Here is a 15,822-nt window from a genome sequence, read left to right on the forward strand (position 1 = left end):
ATATCCACTAGTTTAGATTTGAGCTGAGAAGGCAGTTGGTGTGTTGTGATTGTATTGGTTTTGTGTAGTTAATTGGGTGGGAGGGAAGGGGGGTAACAGACCTCTTAGCGGACGATCTGCTCCAAAGTTGCCATGTTGACGAGTGGGAGGGTGGAGAGAACGTCAAAAGAGTGTGGGGAGGGGGAGCTGTTGTGTTGTTTTGAGTAATATTTGGAGATTGTTTGATGGGAACAGAGTTCGTTTGATTCAAGATCGTGACCACACGGATGTAGAGGGTGGGAGGGAGCAGGCACTGAGACAGATTTCATGGTTGCAGTATTATGACAGATGGTGAATATACAGTAATGACATGGAATGTCAATGGTTTGGGTAATAAGGTGAAGAGGGGGTTGGTAACCCGATATCTTAAGAGATACAGACCTGATATAGTATTCCTACAAGAGACGCACCTGTTGGGATCGACTTGCTCTTTTCTGGGACGGGGGTGCTACACCACGTTGGCACACGCAGGATTTACCAAGGGCTCCTGTGGGGTGGCGATCCTTATTAGGAAGACCCCTCCCTTTCATGTCGCACAAACTTGGGTGGACTCTGAAGGGACATATGTGGCAGTCAGGGGTGTTTGGAAACGCAAGACATTCCTCCTAGTTAGTGTCTATGCACCCCCTCGGCTTCAGCAAAGCACATTAGATAATTTGACTGTGCTCCTCTTGCACTCTGGCCCCGCCATACATATCCTTGGGGGAGACTTCAATGATGTACTAAACCCCCTGATGGACCGCTCCTTATCTCGAGGGAACACCCCAGATGTCACGCCTTTGGCCCAGTTTTTAGAGTCGCCAGGACTGTCTAACCTGTGGCAACTCCACCATCTGCATCAACGGAGGGTTGGCCATTCCGGATATCAGAGCCTACGATAGGGCAGCCCACCTCATAATTATTAATGAATGGAATCACACACCAGGAGACCACCCGGCATATAGGTTGGAAAGGCTCCAGTTCCATGAGCGCTCCCATCTGCATTATTTAAACGGGGGTGCGGGAAAGGCAAGACTTCTCCCTGCTACGCAACGGGTAATAGAGGCCTGGAAAAACGCAGGAAAATTGATGAGATGAGAGGGGAAACCTACACGGGAGACCCCCTTATGGGAAGGGACTAGTCTGCCTGAGATCAAGAAATTGAGGTGCTTCAAGAAATGGGACCTTATTGGCATTTCCAAGGTAGGAGACCTCCTGGAGAGAGGCTCTCCGGCTTCTTTCTCTTTCCTTCAATCCAAATACCAACTTCATAGTTCCCAAGCTTACGCATATCTTAGACTTCGACATGCCTGGCAGGCGGAAGGGTTGGACGACATGACGCTGCCAGAATATGCCCCCCTTGAAGGCAGACTACTTCAGGAGGAGATCCCGACTCAGGTGATATCCCTGACATACAAAACGCAAATTAATAATATGCCGGACAATCTTGACCCACTTCCCGCAAAGTGGGAACTCACCACAGGGCCACTTGAAGATATAGACTGGGAAGCGGCCCTCATGCACCCACGCGAGGCAGCGATCAAATTAAGATTGTGCCTTATTCAATACAAGATCCTTCATAGGGTCTACTATGATAGGGAACGACTGCACGGGGTGGGGAGGGTGGAGGACCCTGCATGCCTTAGATGCCGTGCGGAACATGGCACGTACATCCACACTCTCTGGGAATACAGTCACATTCAGCCCTACTGGCACACAATAGTGGGAGAACTAAACAAAATACTCGAGGTAAACATGAGGATGGATGTGAAATTCTTACTCTGCACAACACCTTCCTACACTTACGGAGTGGAAATCCAATATGGATCTCTACATGGCTGCGGAGAAAGTGGTTTACAAGGTTGAGGGGCTGCCCACATAAATTTCGGAAAATATGGTCCCCATGGTTGAAATACTATAAGTTGGATCTTGATGTAGAAGAAGAAGCCCTCGCGCTGTCTCATGCGAGGTCTGGTTCTGGCCCGTAAGAAATGTTTTCCCACCTTATGCCTGAGATTGGAATTCTAGGGGGTTTTGTCTTATGGACTTGCTAGACTGCCACTGTCGATGTGAATGTATGTTTTTTCTTGAGCAACCTTCTGCAATATTCATTGTCCATTGATGACCCCCTCCTTGCCTATTATCGATCGTACTTCTTGCATTAATGACTTCTTTTCCCATCTCTAAGTTCTGTTTTTTACTTGCAAAAAAAATTAAAAAGAAAGTTATTAAAAAAAAAAATGCAGGACAAGCAAGGGAGGCTGTGGCAATATAATAGAACATTCAGAGCAGAAGTAAGAGGCAGTTGTAGTACACACATATATGCAAACCGAGCCGATTCAGGCAGGAAATGCCCATTGTTTTTAAGCCCAAAAGAGCTTTGTTTTATCGGTCTCTTGTCTGCAATCTCCTCTTTTTCAATGTAGGTCAATGGGGAAAATTAATTCCCCAGTTGGAAAAAAAAAAATCTCTGTTACCAAGTTCAAAATGTTAGCAAGTATGGTACATTGGATCATGGAAGGCAGGGGGAACTAGGGTAGGGACAGGGACTCTGATAACAGAGGACAGGAGGTACATGGACAGGTGCACCAAATTGAACTTACAGGACAGGCATCAGGGTTTGCAGCAGCACAATACACCACACAAGGCATGCGGGACGGCAGTGCAGCACAACAAACCATGGCAAGCAATAGGGAGGAGACAGGACCATTAACATGGACAACAGAGAACAGAGGGGAAAGAGGCAATGACAGCAAGCTGGCCATGCTGGACAGACAGGAGAGAAAGCTGCAGCATAACAGACCATAAAGGGCAGGAGGAAGGGATCAGGGGCATGGCAATGGAACAGACAAGCCAGGAGGGAGGGAATAAGGGTCTGCAAATGGAAAACGGAGGGCAGGGGGCAGGGCAGGAGCAGCAAGCGGACTATGGAGGTCAGGCAGGATGGGCACTAGAAGCACAACACACCATGGAGGGCAAAGGTGAGACTATAATGGCATACACAAAGACCATGGAGGGGAGGTGGTCAGGTGCAGCTAGCTGACCACACAGGATAGGTGGGAGGGGCTGTGGCAGCACAAAATACCATGCATGGCAAGCGAAAGGGTTAGTGGCAGCAGAATTGCCATGATGGGCAAAAAGGAGGGGGCAGGGGTTTGCACAAAGGACACAGAGGATAGAACGGAGGGGTAGGAGCTGGGCACAGACAACAGAGTTCAGGGGAAGGAGCCTCACAACAGACCACGTGGGGCAGGCAGGAGGAGCAGTTGCAGCACAACAGACCAGGGAGGGCAAACGGTTGTGGCAGAAAAATGGACCATGGAGGACAGGAGGAAGTGGGTAGGGGCATGGAACGTGGACAGGCAGGTTGGAGGTGGCAGGGAGAGGTTACAGTCATCTGGCAATGCTAGGCAGGTGGGAGGCGAGTGGCAGCTCAACAGAACACAGAGTAGATAGGAGGGGCAGGACCATGGAACATGTGGGCAAAAAGGATGGATAATGGGCATGTACACAGATATCAGAGGCCAGGGAGAAGGAGAGTAGGGGCAGCAAGCTAAGCACAGAGGCTAAGCAGGAGGGCAATGATGGGGGATAACATTGGGCAATTGAGGGCAGGGGGAGTGGACTGGGACATCTAGCTAAATGGAGGGCAGAGGCAGCACATCAGACAATGCATGGCAGGAGGGAGGAGGCTAGTGCATGGATTCAGACAACAGAGGATGGGGAGGAAATGGATGGGGCAGCAAGCTAACTGTTCAGAGAAGGCGGGAAGGCCAGTGGCAGAAACAACAGCCACACAGGGCTGTAATGAGGGAGCAGAGGCATGGAATTTGACAATGGATGGTAAGGAAGAGGGGAGGCAGGAGCAGCAAGCTTGGGTGGGGGCAGCACAATGCCAGGCATGGCCCTGCTTCCAACCCCCCACCATCTATTGTAATAGGCATCTTACTTAACGTTAAAAAAAACTAGAAATTCACATAAAAAACAAAGATTACAGGGACGTTATAGTTAGACTCAGATTTCACTCGTACAAAAACTGAAATTCAACAGTTATAGTTATCTGAGGTAACTATAACTTATGCCCCCGCAATGCACTGCTCATTACCTCCGACATTGCATCATTCATGATATGGTCAGTGACATCACTCATGACATCACTCCTGACATCTCAAATGAGCTGTGAATAGAATGGAACTATAATCGCTAGAACTTTATTTAGGGATAGTGTGTGTATATTAACACCCCTTTTTTTTCTTTTCTTTCTTGTAAGAACAACTATAATATGCAACGTGCCCAGATCAATATGGCCGATAGCCTTTCACTTTAAAGTAATGTGCAGTCCATTGTTTACGTTTATGTTTGCAATCGTAAGTATGTTTATCTTAACAAGTCACGTTGTCGAACATACAGGTACTGCAGTCACATGGCAAGATATGCTGAAATGACATTGTGTTCATACTAACACTTGTTTTCTTTTCTTTATTGTATGAGTTCCTGAAAGTTGCCATTGTGACCAGGCCAATATGGCCAACAGCTTTTTTGTTTAATGTAATATGAAATCCTTTGTTAATGTTGGCAACTCGAGTCATTTGTACATTTAAATAAGGGAGCTACAATGACGTCTTCTATCGTGATCAAGGTTTGGACGTGCCGAAATGCGTGGATCGCGTCCTTTGCAGATTAAATATTTCCAAACAACCTGAGTGCTGATTCCTTCCTTGTAAGAGTGAGAATAGACTGAATGTATACATATATATACACCTCTCTTGCCTCTTTCTACATCTGTTGCCTCTTTCTGCACTTCTCTCGCTTCTCTCTGCGCCTTTCTTCCTGTTTCTGCATATCTTGCCTCTATCTGCACTTCTCTTGCCTCTTTCTGCACCACACTTGCCGCTTTCTGCGCCACTCTTGCATCTTTCTGCACCCCTCTTGCCTCTTTCTGCATCTCTTGTCTCTTTTTACACCTCTTGTCTTTCTGCACTTCTCTTGCTTCTTTCTGCGCCTCTTACCTCTTTCAACACTTCTGCGTCTTTCAGCACCTTTCTTCTTCTTTTTGCACCTCTCTTGCTTTTTTTGCACTTTTCTTGCCTCTTTCTGCACTTTTCTTGTTTCTTTCTGCGCCTTTCTTTCTCTGTCTGCACGTCTTACCTATCTATAGTTTTTCAAGTGCTAATTTCTAACTACACCCAGACATTCACTGAAAAAACCACAGGTTTCATGGACGTTATAGTTAGTCTGACATTTCACTCATACAAAACCAGAGAAATTCAGCCGTTACAGTTAGCTGTGCTAACTATAACTCAAGCCCCTGTACTGCACTGCTGATGACGTCACATATTACATCACTCATGACATGGTCAGTGACATCACTGATGACATCTTAAATGACATCACTCTTGACATCAACTTAATCTCTGATGCACCTACTCACACCCTAATATAACCTTTCATACACCCACTCTAAAATACAGACTACCATTTTCGAAACTATAGACACACCAATGCCAGTTAGTACAAACCGACTCACTGATTTATAGGTCTACACACACATCCACTGATTCACCCATACAGTCTCTCATACATGCAGTCACTCATCAATACAGCCACTATTATATGCACTCATACACCCATACAGCCACACACACCACCACTCACCCATAGTTACCCACACACCTAGTCAGTTACCCAAAGAGTCAATCACACTGCCATTTACTCACCTATACAGTTATACACACACCACCTCACTTATTCATACAGATACTAACACATACTTACTCCCTTATAAAATCACTGACAAGCCCACGCTCAGCCATACATCCACTCTCACTATCACTTAATCTCCCATACAGTCACTTCTATAATCCAACACTCACATATACTGCCATTCACATATGCAGTTACTCACACATATACCACTGAGACATCCATTCACTCACCAACACAGCCATATGCATTGTCACCCACCCATACAGCCCCTCGCAGATACACTCATGAACCCATACACCCAGTGAATCACCCACTCACTCATCCATGCAGGGAGTCACATCCCCACCCACCCACACAAACACTCAGGCAACCATACAGGTAATCAGACAACCAATAATTAACCCATAGACACTCATGTAGCTACTCACCAACCTATGCAGCCACTTACATACCAACTGCCAGACTGATAGACATTCATACAGATTAGTCATGTCATGATTCTGCCACTCTGCCTTCCTATGTGTCTTTTATAATGTCCTATTTGTTTTTGCCAGTGCTTGTTTATTGTTTTTACCACTGTTAGTTGTTTGCACTATCCCTTGTTTGTGCCAATGCGTGTTGCCAAGGTTGCTGCCCAGAGTTTGTCCCTTCTCAGTTCCAGTTGTTTATCTGAAAACTGACTTCTAGAAACTTTTGGAGAAGCCCTTTAAATAGGGGCCACACCCTGTTCTCTTTGCTGATTATTGAGAACTCTGATTGTGAACAGCAGCAGATCTCCGGTTACAGTGAGGAGTTACTTGATGACGTAAGGCAGTTTTGGACTGTTCCAATGAGGCACAGGGTCAAGGCTGATTTGCATGTGGCCAAGTCTAAACTGGGGTGGCATGGGGAGCAAAAGAATGATGGATTTAACCTGGATCTCTTGACTGGGGGTGAATGTTTTGATTTGTTCTGCATTCCGTCCATCAATTGTGTATTTTCCTTTGCCAACTACAATCAGGTAGGATCTTTCTATTTTACATGACAGCAACGTGAAAGGAGCAACATGCTGCTTTTGGCTATTTAAGTGACTTTCACAAGTAAGTTAATTCAAGCACTCCTTTTTGGGAGTATTTGAATATTTGAACATTGGCACATTGCGCTGAAGCGCTTCCTTGAGCATTTGAATATTTGAACATGGGCACATCACGCTGAAGCGCTTTTTGAGTATTTGAATATTGGAACATTGGCACATAACGCTGAAGCATTTTCTTGAGCATTTGAATATTTGAACAGTGGCACATATAACGCTGAAGCGCCTTCTTGAGCATTTGAATATTTGAACAGTGGCACATCGCACTGAAGCGCTTCCTTGAGCATTTGAATATTTTAGCATTGACACTTCCTGCTGAAGCGCTTTCTTGAGCATTTGAATATTTGAACATTGAGTTATAGCGCTGAAGCGCTTTCTTGACCTTTTGAATATCAAACATTGGCACATAGCGCTGTAGCGCTTTTTTGAGTATGGGCATAGTCGACTTTCGCATTACAGGTTGAAATGCTCTTTTGTGATATTCGCATAAGAAACTTATTGTGCTTTATAAAACGTGCGTTGGAATTAATACTGTGATTCTTAACAGTGTCAAATGCAAATCATACTCATATACTTGGTATTATTATATTTCTTGAGGTTTATTAGGAACAACAATTCCATTCCTTTGTGGAGAAGTGTATGAGAGTGACTACAGTTCCATATGTAACCTGCTTTCCTTTACAGGTACGCTTTTGTTATGTAACCCATGTTGGTAGTGTTCCAGAGTTCACATGGTATATCAGGAAAAGACCAATTTAAGACAATGTCTCGTTCCAGGTCTCCTTCCCCGCAGTACTCTTCCCAAATCCCTTCCCCCCCATCTAGCCACTTTGATACTCAGTGCAATCAAGCTTGAGTCAAGGCTGCTGGAAGGTGGGCTTCTTAAGGTACTGCTCCTGAGGAACCCAATGATATTTTACCAGTTGTGACAAGTCATTCACCCATGCATTCACTAAGACACATTTAATCACTCACTTATACAGTCAGTCATGCACCCACTAAATCATCCATTCAGACACTCAAACACCCACTCATTCTTCAATAAACCTTGGTATATATATATATATATATATATATAACATTCTTAAAATTTTTAGAAACACTCAGTCACTGGATAATGTCATCAGTGATGTCATTTGAGATGTCATCAGTGATGTTATCAGTGATGTCACTGACTAGGACATGAGTGATGTTATATGTGACGTCATCAGCAGTGCATTGCGGGGGGCGTGAGGTATAGTTAGCTCTGCTAACTGTAACAGCTGAATTTCTCTGGTTTTGTACGAGTGAAATGTCAGACTAATTAGAACGTGCCTGAAATCGGTGTGTTTTCTCAGTGAATATATTATATATAAACATATATATATATGCTGTTTATTGGGACAGCTGAAATGCGTGAGCAGAAGGTGTGCCTGTAGCAGAGTGCTGTGGAACCTTTACGCACCAAGAAATAATTCAGAAATTTGTGAACGGCAATAACAGACCCACATAGGTTGACTATTGGAATTACCAGCCCAATGATCCATTTCTGTGGCACAAGCCGGCCCACAGAGGCGTGACTTAGTTTTGAATAAATTGGGGAAGTGCAGGCAGTGTTTGTTTGGCCACTTATTGACAGTTGCCATGGAAGAAGGGCGACAAAGCCCGTCGCAACATACTGTCCGGTTGTTTGGGGACAGCAGCACTCTTGTGCTAACACCTTCAGTGAATGCATCCCAACTTGAAGGCAATCTCTTTTTTTTCTCTCTCTCTCTCTCTCTCTCTCTCATACATACATACATACATATATCAAACTCCTGGATTTGATCCGATCTAATGTTATTTGACAGATTGATGCGTAAGTAAATAACTATTACATCAGCATGTGCTAAATGATCTTGCGGAGCATCCTGCCACTTTAATCAGTGATGGGAAAATGCATCAAACAAAACTAATCAGTAGACTACAATTAACTTCATGGTGCTTTATATCGGATTCGGAGATTCAGGTGATAATTAACAATACTGGTGAATGGGGTTAACAGAGTTTGGTACAAAACCTGAGCAATCCGGTTTTGTACCAGGCCGATCTCTCATTTATAATTTTCATACCCTGTTTGGTGGACTTGCATGTATCAACCCTAGTGTGCACATGGCGGCTATTTATTTATTTTTAGACACAGAAAAATTATTGTATTCAGTTGAATGGGATTTTATGCTTGTAGTGCTTCAGTGAGCGGGGGCTGTGTTTTTTTAAGCTTATTCAAATCCTATTCCAGAATCCTACGGCGCCTGTGAGAGTTAACGCTCTGATTTCGGCCCAATTAATATCACCAGTGGCACATGGCAGGGCTGTCCCCTATCTCCGCTTTTATATGCTTTGGTGGCAGAACCCTTAGCTTGTGCATTGCATATCATGGCCATCGCAGTATTTGATTTCCACATTATAATCTTTTAATTTCAGCATATGTGGACGATACACGTTTATAGGTTTGTGAGCCAGAAATAAACATTTTTCCAACTCTGCGCAAAGTGGTGCAATTTGGCGGGCATTCAGATTAAACATTAATTTGAATAAATCACTTATTTTTCCGCTTACTGATGCCATTGTGCCCTTCCCAATAGAATTTCTGCTTCAGTGGACCAGGGAACCAGTACGATACTCAGACATTCAGGTCCATACAGATCCGGAGGTAGTGATTTGTGAAAAATATGGGAAAGCCACGATGCGTCTTTCGGAATCAGTAGACTGCTGGATGCGCCTCCCACCTTCACTTATTGGTCATGTAGCAATTAGGAAGATGGGTGTGCTTCTGCGTATTTTTTTTCCCATTTGTTAATATTCAGATATTGTTACCAGGTGCGCTGTTCAGATCCCTACGCTCTTTAGTGCTGCGTCTGGCATGGGCTTGCAAATAAGTCTTGCGTGCAGTGGGCCACGCTTATTCTTCCCTATACAGCTGGTGGCCTTAATACACCTGACTGAGGAATATTATAGGGCAGCACAGACCATGTTTGCTCATTTCTGGATGCATGGCCCTATGGACTTGCCACTCTTGAGTTTGGAACGAGATGAGGCATCGCGGATGACTCTGCCTTCTTATCTACTTGACAAGCCGCAGCGCCGTTTCCATGTCAGTGACCACGTGGGTGTCACAATGTCCCTTCTAAAGAAATCAGCAGATATGCAATGTGTACCTTTACTTTACTCTCCTCAGTTACCCTTAGAGTGGTGCAGTTGGTTTACATTAGGGGAGGAAGGAGCTGAGTTGGCGACTCTAAGTGAACTCTGAATGCGTTATATGGGAGATTTTTTTTCGCTGATAAGGTGCTCCATGATTTGGATCAGATCAAGATGCAAGCAGATAACCCAACCATGCTAACAACATTTTCATTATTAACGGGCGCAACACGCTTTGCGGCCTCTGTTAGATGAGGAGTTAGCGGAGCCCCCTGAAATGCAATTACGATGTTATATGTTTATGAGCAGGCGCCCTACTACCTTCAAGACTAGGCAGGAATGGCATGTCGAGCTTGGTATAGAGATTAGTGAGAAGCTATTGGCTTACTGCTGTTCAGTGATTTATCATTCATCTCTGAATGGACGCCACTGATTAGTACATTTCAAATATTTTAATTGAGTATACTATACCCCGACTCGATTGCTTGAATATGGATTGAGAACCAATTCCAGATCCTCGTGCTGCAGAGTGGAGAACTCCACATTTGAACATTTGGCATGGTATTGCGCTGGAGAGCACCAATTCTGGGTTACAGTGTTTGAAATGCTACGTGATATTATGGGTGATACACTAGTTTCTGCGACACAGACGGCTTAATTAGGCTATGACTGTGATGTGCTTAAGTCTTTTCGACGCCCAGTGGAGTTGGGTCTTCTGCTAGCTAGAAGAATCGCAATATGATGAATGAAAGACCCCCTACCAACTATTTTGGAATGGCAAACAGATATGACATATTGCAGTACACAATCCGACAATTATCATGCACGTGTGCCACCCCGCAGTTGCCCAAGAGATATATGGGGACCATATCCCAACAGATCTCTTTCGAATGAGTAAGACAGCTGAGGGAGATGAGAATCAGGAAGACGGACCATAAAAGTGGTTGTTGGCTTGTTGTAGTCCTGGTAATGATTCTATATGTCACGATGCCTGAGTTGGATACTGTTGCACTTCCCTGGTGTCGGTGCATTTGTGGGATCTTTGCTGATGATAATTGCACTGTTATTGGTCATTAACCATCCATGTCATGGTTCTACTTGTAGTGGAGTGATTACCTGATCATCCATTTCTTTCTTTTTAAACACCCATATTATGCTATTGTTACTTTGCTCATGCTGCACAATTGCTCTGTGTTGTAACTGTATTCTTATTAATGCTGCATTGTTGATTGACATACAAAATGAAAATAATGTTTTTTTTAATTTTATAAAAGCGTTAAAACTGCTATAGAGTCAATGTTTCGAAGGAGTAATATCAGATACTCTTCTACACGAAATTTCATTGGGCCCTTAGGTTTCTAAAAGCAGAGGAACGTGTTCCTTCAAGTTACACCTCACCTTGGTTCTGGAAGAATGAAGGCTCAGAGCACAACTGAGAATGAACTGTAAAAGACAATATTGATACCTTTCCAAGTGATCGTAGTGATGATGGCCGAGGAAGGGGCCCATTAAATACCTCCCAGATAAGACAGCCCAGGCGCCACATGTCTGCCGACCTGAAGGAGATAACAACAACGGAAATCAACAGAGGCTGACTGCGGCCACTGCACTTGTTTCACATAAATGCAAAGGTAACTCATGAATGATAAACACTGAAGAAAACATTATGTGGCAGGAAAAGAATGATACATTCTAACAAAGCGTTCAAAAATACAGGTTAGTAAAATCAATGGGTTAAATTAATCTACGGCTGTTATATCTCTGAAATGTGAAGCAATAACTTCCAGTTGGTTTTCACAATTTCTCATACTTTTATATTTTATGCACCTAGTATTCTACTGCAGGGTTTCAAGGAATCACATGCCATCAACCGGACAGTCATGCAACATCTTTTACAACTTCAAAGCATCTTTTACAACTTCACAGCTCTGTTTAATGTTTCATCTTTTTACAAGCACTGTGAATGTGAAAATTGGTATTTTAATTACCTATAGGAAATCGAGAATGCAAACCCATCAATCCCAAATTAAAACTCCAAGTATAAATCTACTAAATAGAGGAGCAGAGACTTAGTTGAATAAACACATGGGGATCAATCAAAAACTTTATTCGGCCACGTTCTGGCCATAAAATACATTTCGCATATAAGAACACATACATTTTAGGTTAAAACGACACCACGGATATAATTAAAAGCACAGTTAAAATACGTTCGTATTAAAAGAAACATATTCGGATAGGCCCAAGTCATTGCTGTTATCAAACCACATTTTTCCTCTTACGAATTGCCCCTGATAAGAAACTTGCAACCCCATAACAAATGTGTGGGGAAGAAAGCATTTGTAAATAGATCGGTGATGGTCGTACTTGTGCAAAATCACAATCTCTAAAAAAGTGGTAGGCTATGTTCAGCTTGCAGCTCAGTATAAACACCCCAAAAAAACATTAAGTGCAACAGGTCTTGGTCAGAGAAATTATCGCATGCACATGGTTGCAGGGTACCTATCTTTGAGAAACCTTTAGGTACAATTAGGGACTAGTGGATACAATTAAATCTAAATCTGGATAAAAGAAAACGAGGATGCAGGTTATTAACAAAAGACCAAAAAGGTTGATTTAAAATTACAGGACTTATAATCATAAAATGTCTACATGTAGGTTTCTTAAGTTCATTTACTTCCCTATCCAGTTGTCTCCTCATTAAAAATTGTATTCTTAAAGCTTTCACGTCTTCAGGGTGCAGCTTTCTTGGTTGATTAAATTGTTCTGGTTGCCCGAGAGCTGAAAGCTGCCGGGAGACGTATTTTAAACCAAGGAATGTCTGCAACTCTGTCCAACATCATGCAGTCCTCTAAAATTATTTGGTTTAGGTTTGGCTTATCTCTAGACCAACATTTTAGCCACCATATCAAGGGTGCTACAGCAATATGGTCTGTAATGTAGCCCTGCCTTAACTCCTTGTGTACCATAAACGCTGGAATGCTAGAAGGAGCAGCTAGGAGTTTACGTAGGTGTTTGTTTTTCAACTCCTTGAACTTCATTGCATTCCTTGTGACCCCAAACCACACTACCATACACTGTCAGAGACACATTTCTCATTATAGATCTTCAGCAGTGGTGGTATGGGCTTGCTCCCTAATCTTCTAACGAAATCCAGTGAAGCTCCAGCTGCTCTAGCCAAAATGTTTTTCTTTAGAGCACGCTGTGCCACCCAGGTGCCATTTTCATCAAATAACACACCCAGATATGGGTATGTTGGTACACTGGTTAGCACTCCTTTACATGGAAGTTTTTTTTGTTCCCTCTTTTTAGATTACCAAGTGACATTATATGAGATTTAGTAAAATTGACCGCAAGGTCAAGAGCTACCATAAAATCAAAAAAGTATTAACTAAAGATTTCAAAGCAATCAGAGTCCTGGCAAATAATACTGCATCATCTGCATATAAAAGTGTTGGAATTGATTTAGAACCTACTCTTGGAATGCCTAAACATGAGTTTGATAACACTGCCCCAGCTTATTTATATAAAGTGTAAATAAAACCAGTGCAAAAATGCACCCCTGCCTCGCTCCTCTTTTTACATTCCAGGCTTTAGTTAGGAAGCCATTCTCGTTATACCTTACTGCAGCAGTCAGGTTAAGGTGGGACCAGTGCAAGAAACATACTAAATTCCTATCCATCCCAATTTCAAGTAACAATTGCCATAGCTTAGACCGGTTTACCCTAACAAAAGCGGACGTTAAATCCATAAAAGCCAATAACGTATGCCCTTTTTTGGCCAGGGTATATTTGTTAGTGATCATGAGTGGGTTCATACATTGCTCCATTGTACCCCTGCCATTGCGAAAACCAAATTGTAGATCGGACAACACATCCTTTTCTTCCAGCCAAATGCTTAAACAATCTAAAATTACTTTGCCCATTATTTTTGCTACAGAGTCCAACAAGGAAATTGGACGATAAAAGGCAGGATCGTCCCTAGCACCTTTTTTTTAATAAATTGGCAAAATCATCGCCGTTGACCATGAGCGGAGTTGACCTACCCTTGTGGCTGAATTGAATACCTCAGTTAGGATTTTTGCCCATGTACCCAAGTCTGTTTTATAGAGTTCCACAGGTATCCAATCGGGACCGGGGGCTTTTCGTGCAGACATACCCTCAATAGCTTTCTGAACCTCTTTTACATCAAACCCTAGAGCGAGTGGTACAGTACTCGGTACCCAAAAGGGGCCTGTTTGTTCTGTGTCAACCTCTGCATATATCTGTTCAAAGTGACTAACCCACCGGTTGGCTAGAATTACACACTCTGTTCTTGTCGTGTTATCATTTTTTAGAAAGGAGCTATTTACTAACTTTCGGAATTTTGCTTGTGCACTCGCCCGTGTAAGTTCCTCCCATGCCTGATCCCTTAAAGCAGCTTTCCTTTATTTTAAAGCCATATCATATGCTTTCTTTCTACTTTTAATCAGCTCGGGATCTCTAGGTAGACTTTTTATTGCGAACATAAGGGTTTTGTGAACTTTAGAGCAATCGGCATTAAACCACTTAACCTCCTTTGAAACTGCCAAGATCTTTTAAACGGTTAACTTTTTACCAATTAGCTTTGTTAACTTGTCATAAGCCTCTAGTACTTCTGCAGGCTCGCTATGTTCATTAAGGCATTTCTCAATATCCTCTTTGCCCTCAGTGTATAACTCTGCTAAAAAGAGCTCTGGGACAATTTTCTCCCATCTTATTTTCCGATCCTGGTCCGTGGGCCGAAAATCCCCACTTGCAAAGGTTTTTAACTCCGCACCCCGAAAGACCATTAGACCTTTGGATTCAGCAATGATGGGATTATGATCACTAAAACCGGTTCGAGTCGCCCTGCCTTCCCGCTCACGTTGGTGTAGGGGGGCTGATATTACAACATAATCTATAGATGAACCGCTCCCTTTCCCAAAGAACTATGGTATCATCTCTGCTTCCTGCCCAGGCTCTAGACAGTATAAATTATTACTTGCTAATAAAATTTCTAGCCGGGCGCCTTGGGTGGTATGTTCGAAATGGGCCACAGGTGGCAAGTCTTCATATATCTCCCTATCTAAAACACATTTTAATTTGCAACAGTGTATATTAAAATCCCCCATTATAATTGTTTTGTAGGGAGCATGTCTCTCCTGTGCAAGGTCCTCTATCAAACATTCAAGATCATTTAGAAGTTCACTATCATGATCCCTACAAAATAAATTGTAAAAATGTACAATTACCAGAGTTACACTGCTTGGAAAGGTTAATTCTACTGCCGGTAGATGAGGAGAGGAGCTAGGCGAACCCTTGACGGTGCATGACAATTTAAGCGAGATATGGGTAAGCAAGCCACCCTTTGCTCTTCCTACACGAAGATAAATTGTTGATAGAATATAAAGCAGCAACTATAGAAGACAATTAAAAAATCTTGTCAGGGTCCATCTCTGAGAAACCGAACCTGGCCAAACGGCTTTCTAAATTAGCACACGTACTAATGCTAATTAGTGCTTAAGCACTAATGCTAATTAGTGCTTAACGTGTCTCGCTAAGCCGGCATACGGCCTACTACCGGCACTGCTGACACTAGCACACTTACTCGCCCTTATCACCACCAGTGAACTAGGCACCCATGCAGGCAGAGTGGGCCCAGAGGAAAGCAGAGGTGAGCCAGAAGCAAGGGGCAAGGAGTCAGTAAGGAGCACCAGTAGCGAAGGAGGGCATGCCAAACTGGTTTGCTCAAGGTGAGGCCAACGTGCAGCTTACACTGACTTGTGTGTCACTTGATATCAGTCACCGTATAATGTGTGGGTGGCAAATGGTTGTGGTCAGGTCAGAGAGAAACGCTTGAGTTCTTAG

At 43.2% G+C, this 15,822-nt stretch overlaps 1 protein-coding gene across 6 annotated transcripts in view; it reads right to left on the minus strand.

The window, feature by feature from the left end:
• The window catches only part of SCYL1 (SCY1 like pseudokinase 1), a 1,795,032-nt gene that overhangs the window by 1,415,785 nt on the left and 363,425 nt on the right, over window positions 1–15,822 (minus strand). For all 6 annotated transcript variants that reach the window (XM_085625549.1, XM_085625547.1, XM_085625546.1 and 3 more), the window contains exon 5: window positions 11,421–11,511. In XM_085625549.1, the coding sequence (XP_085481675.1) occupies window positions 11,421–11,511 (91 nt within the window). The remainder of the gene's footprint in view (window positions 1–11,420; window positions 11,512–15,822) is intronic.

This window comes from Triturus cristatus, chromosome 9 (assembly GCF_964204655.1).
Source record: "Triturus cristatus chromosome 9, aTriCri1.1, whole genome shotgun sequence".
Lineage (NCBI taxonomy): Eukaryota > Metazoa > Chordata > Amphibia > Caudata > Salamandridae > Triturus > Triturus cristatus.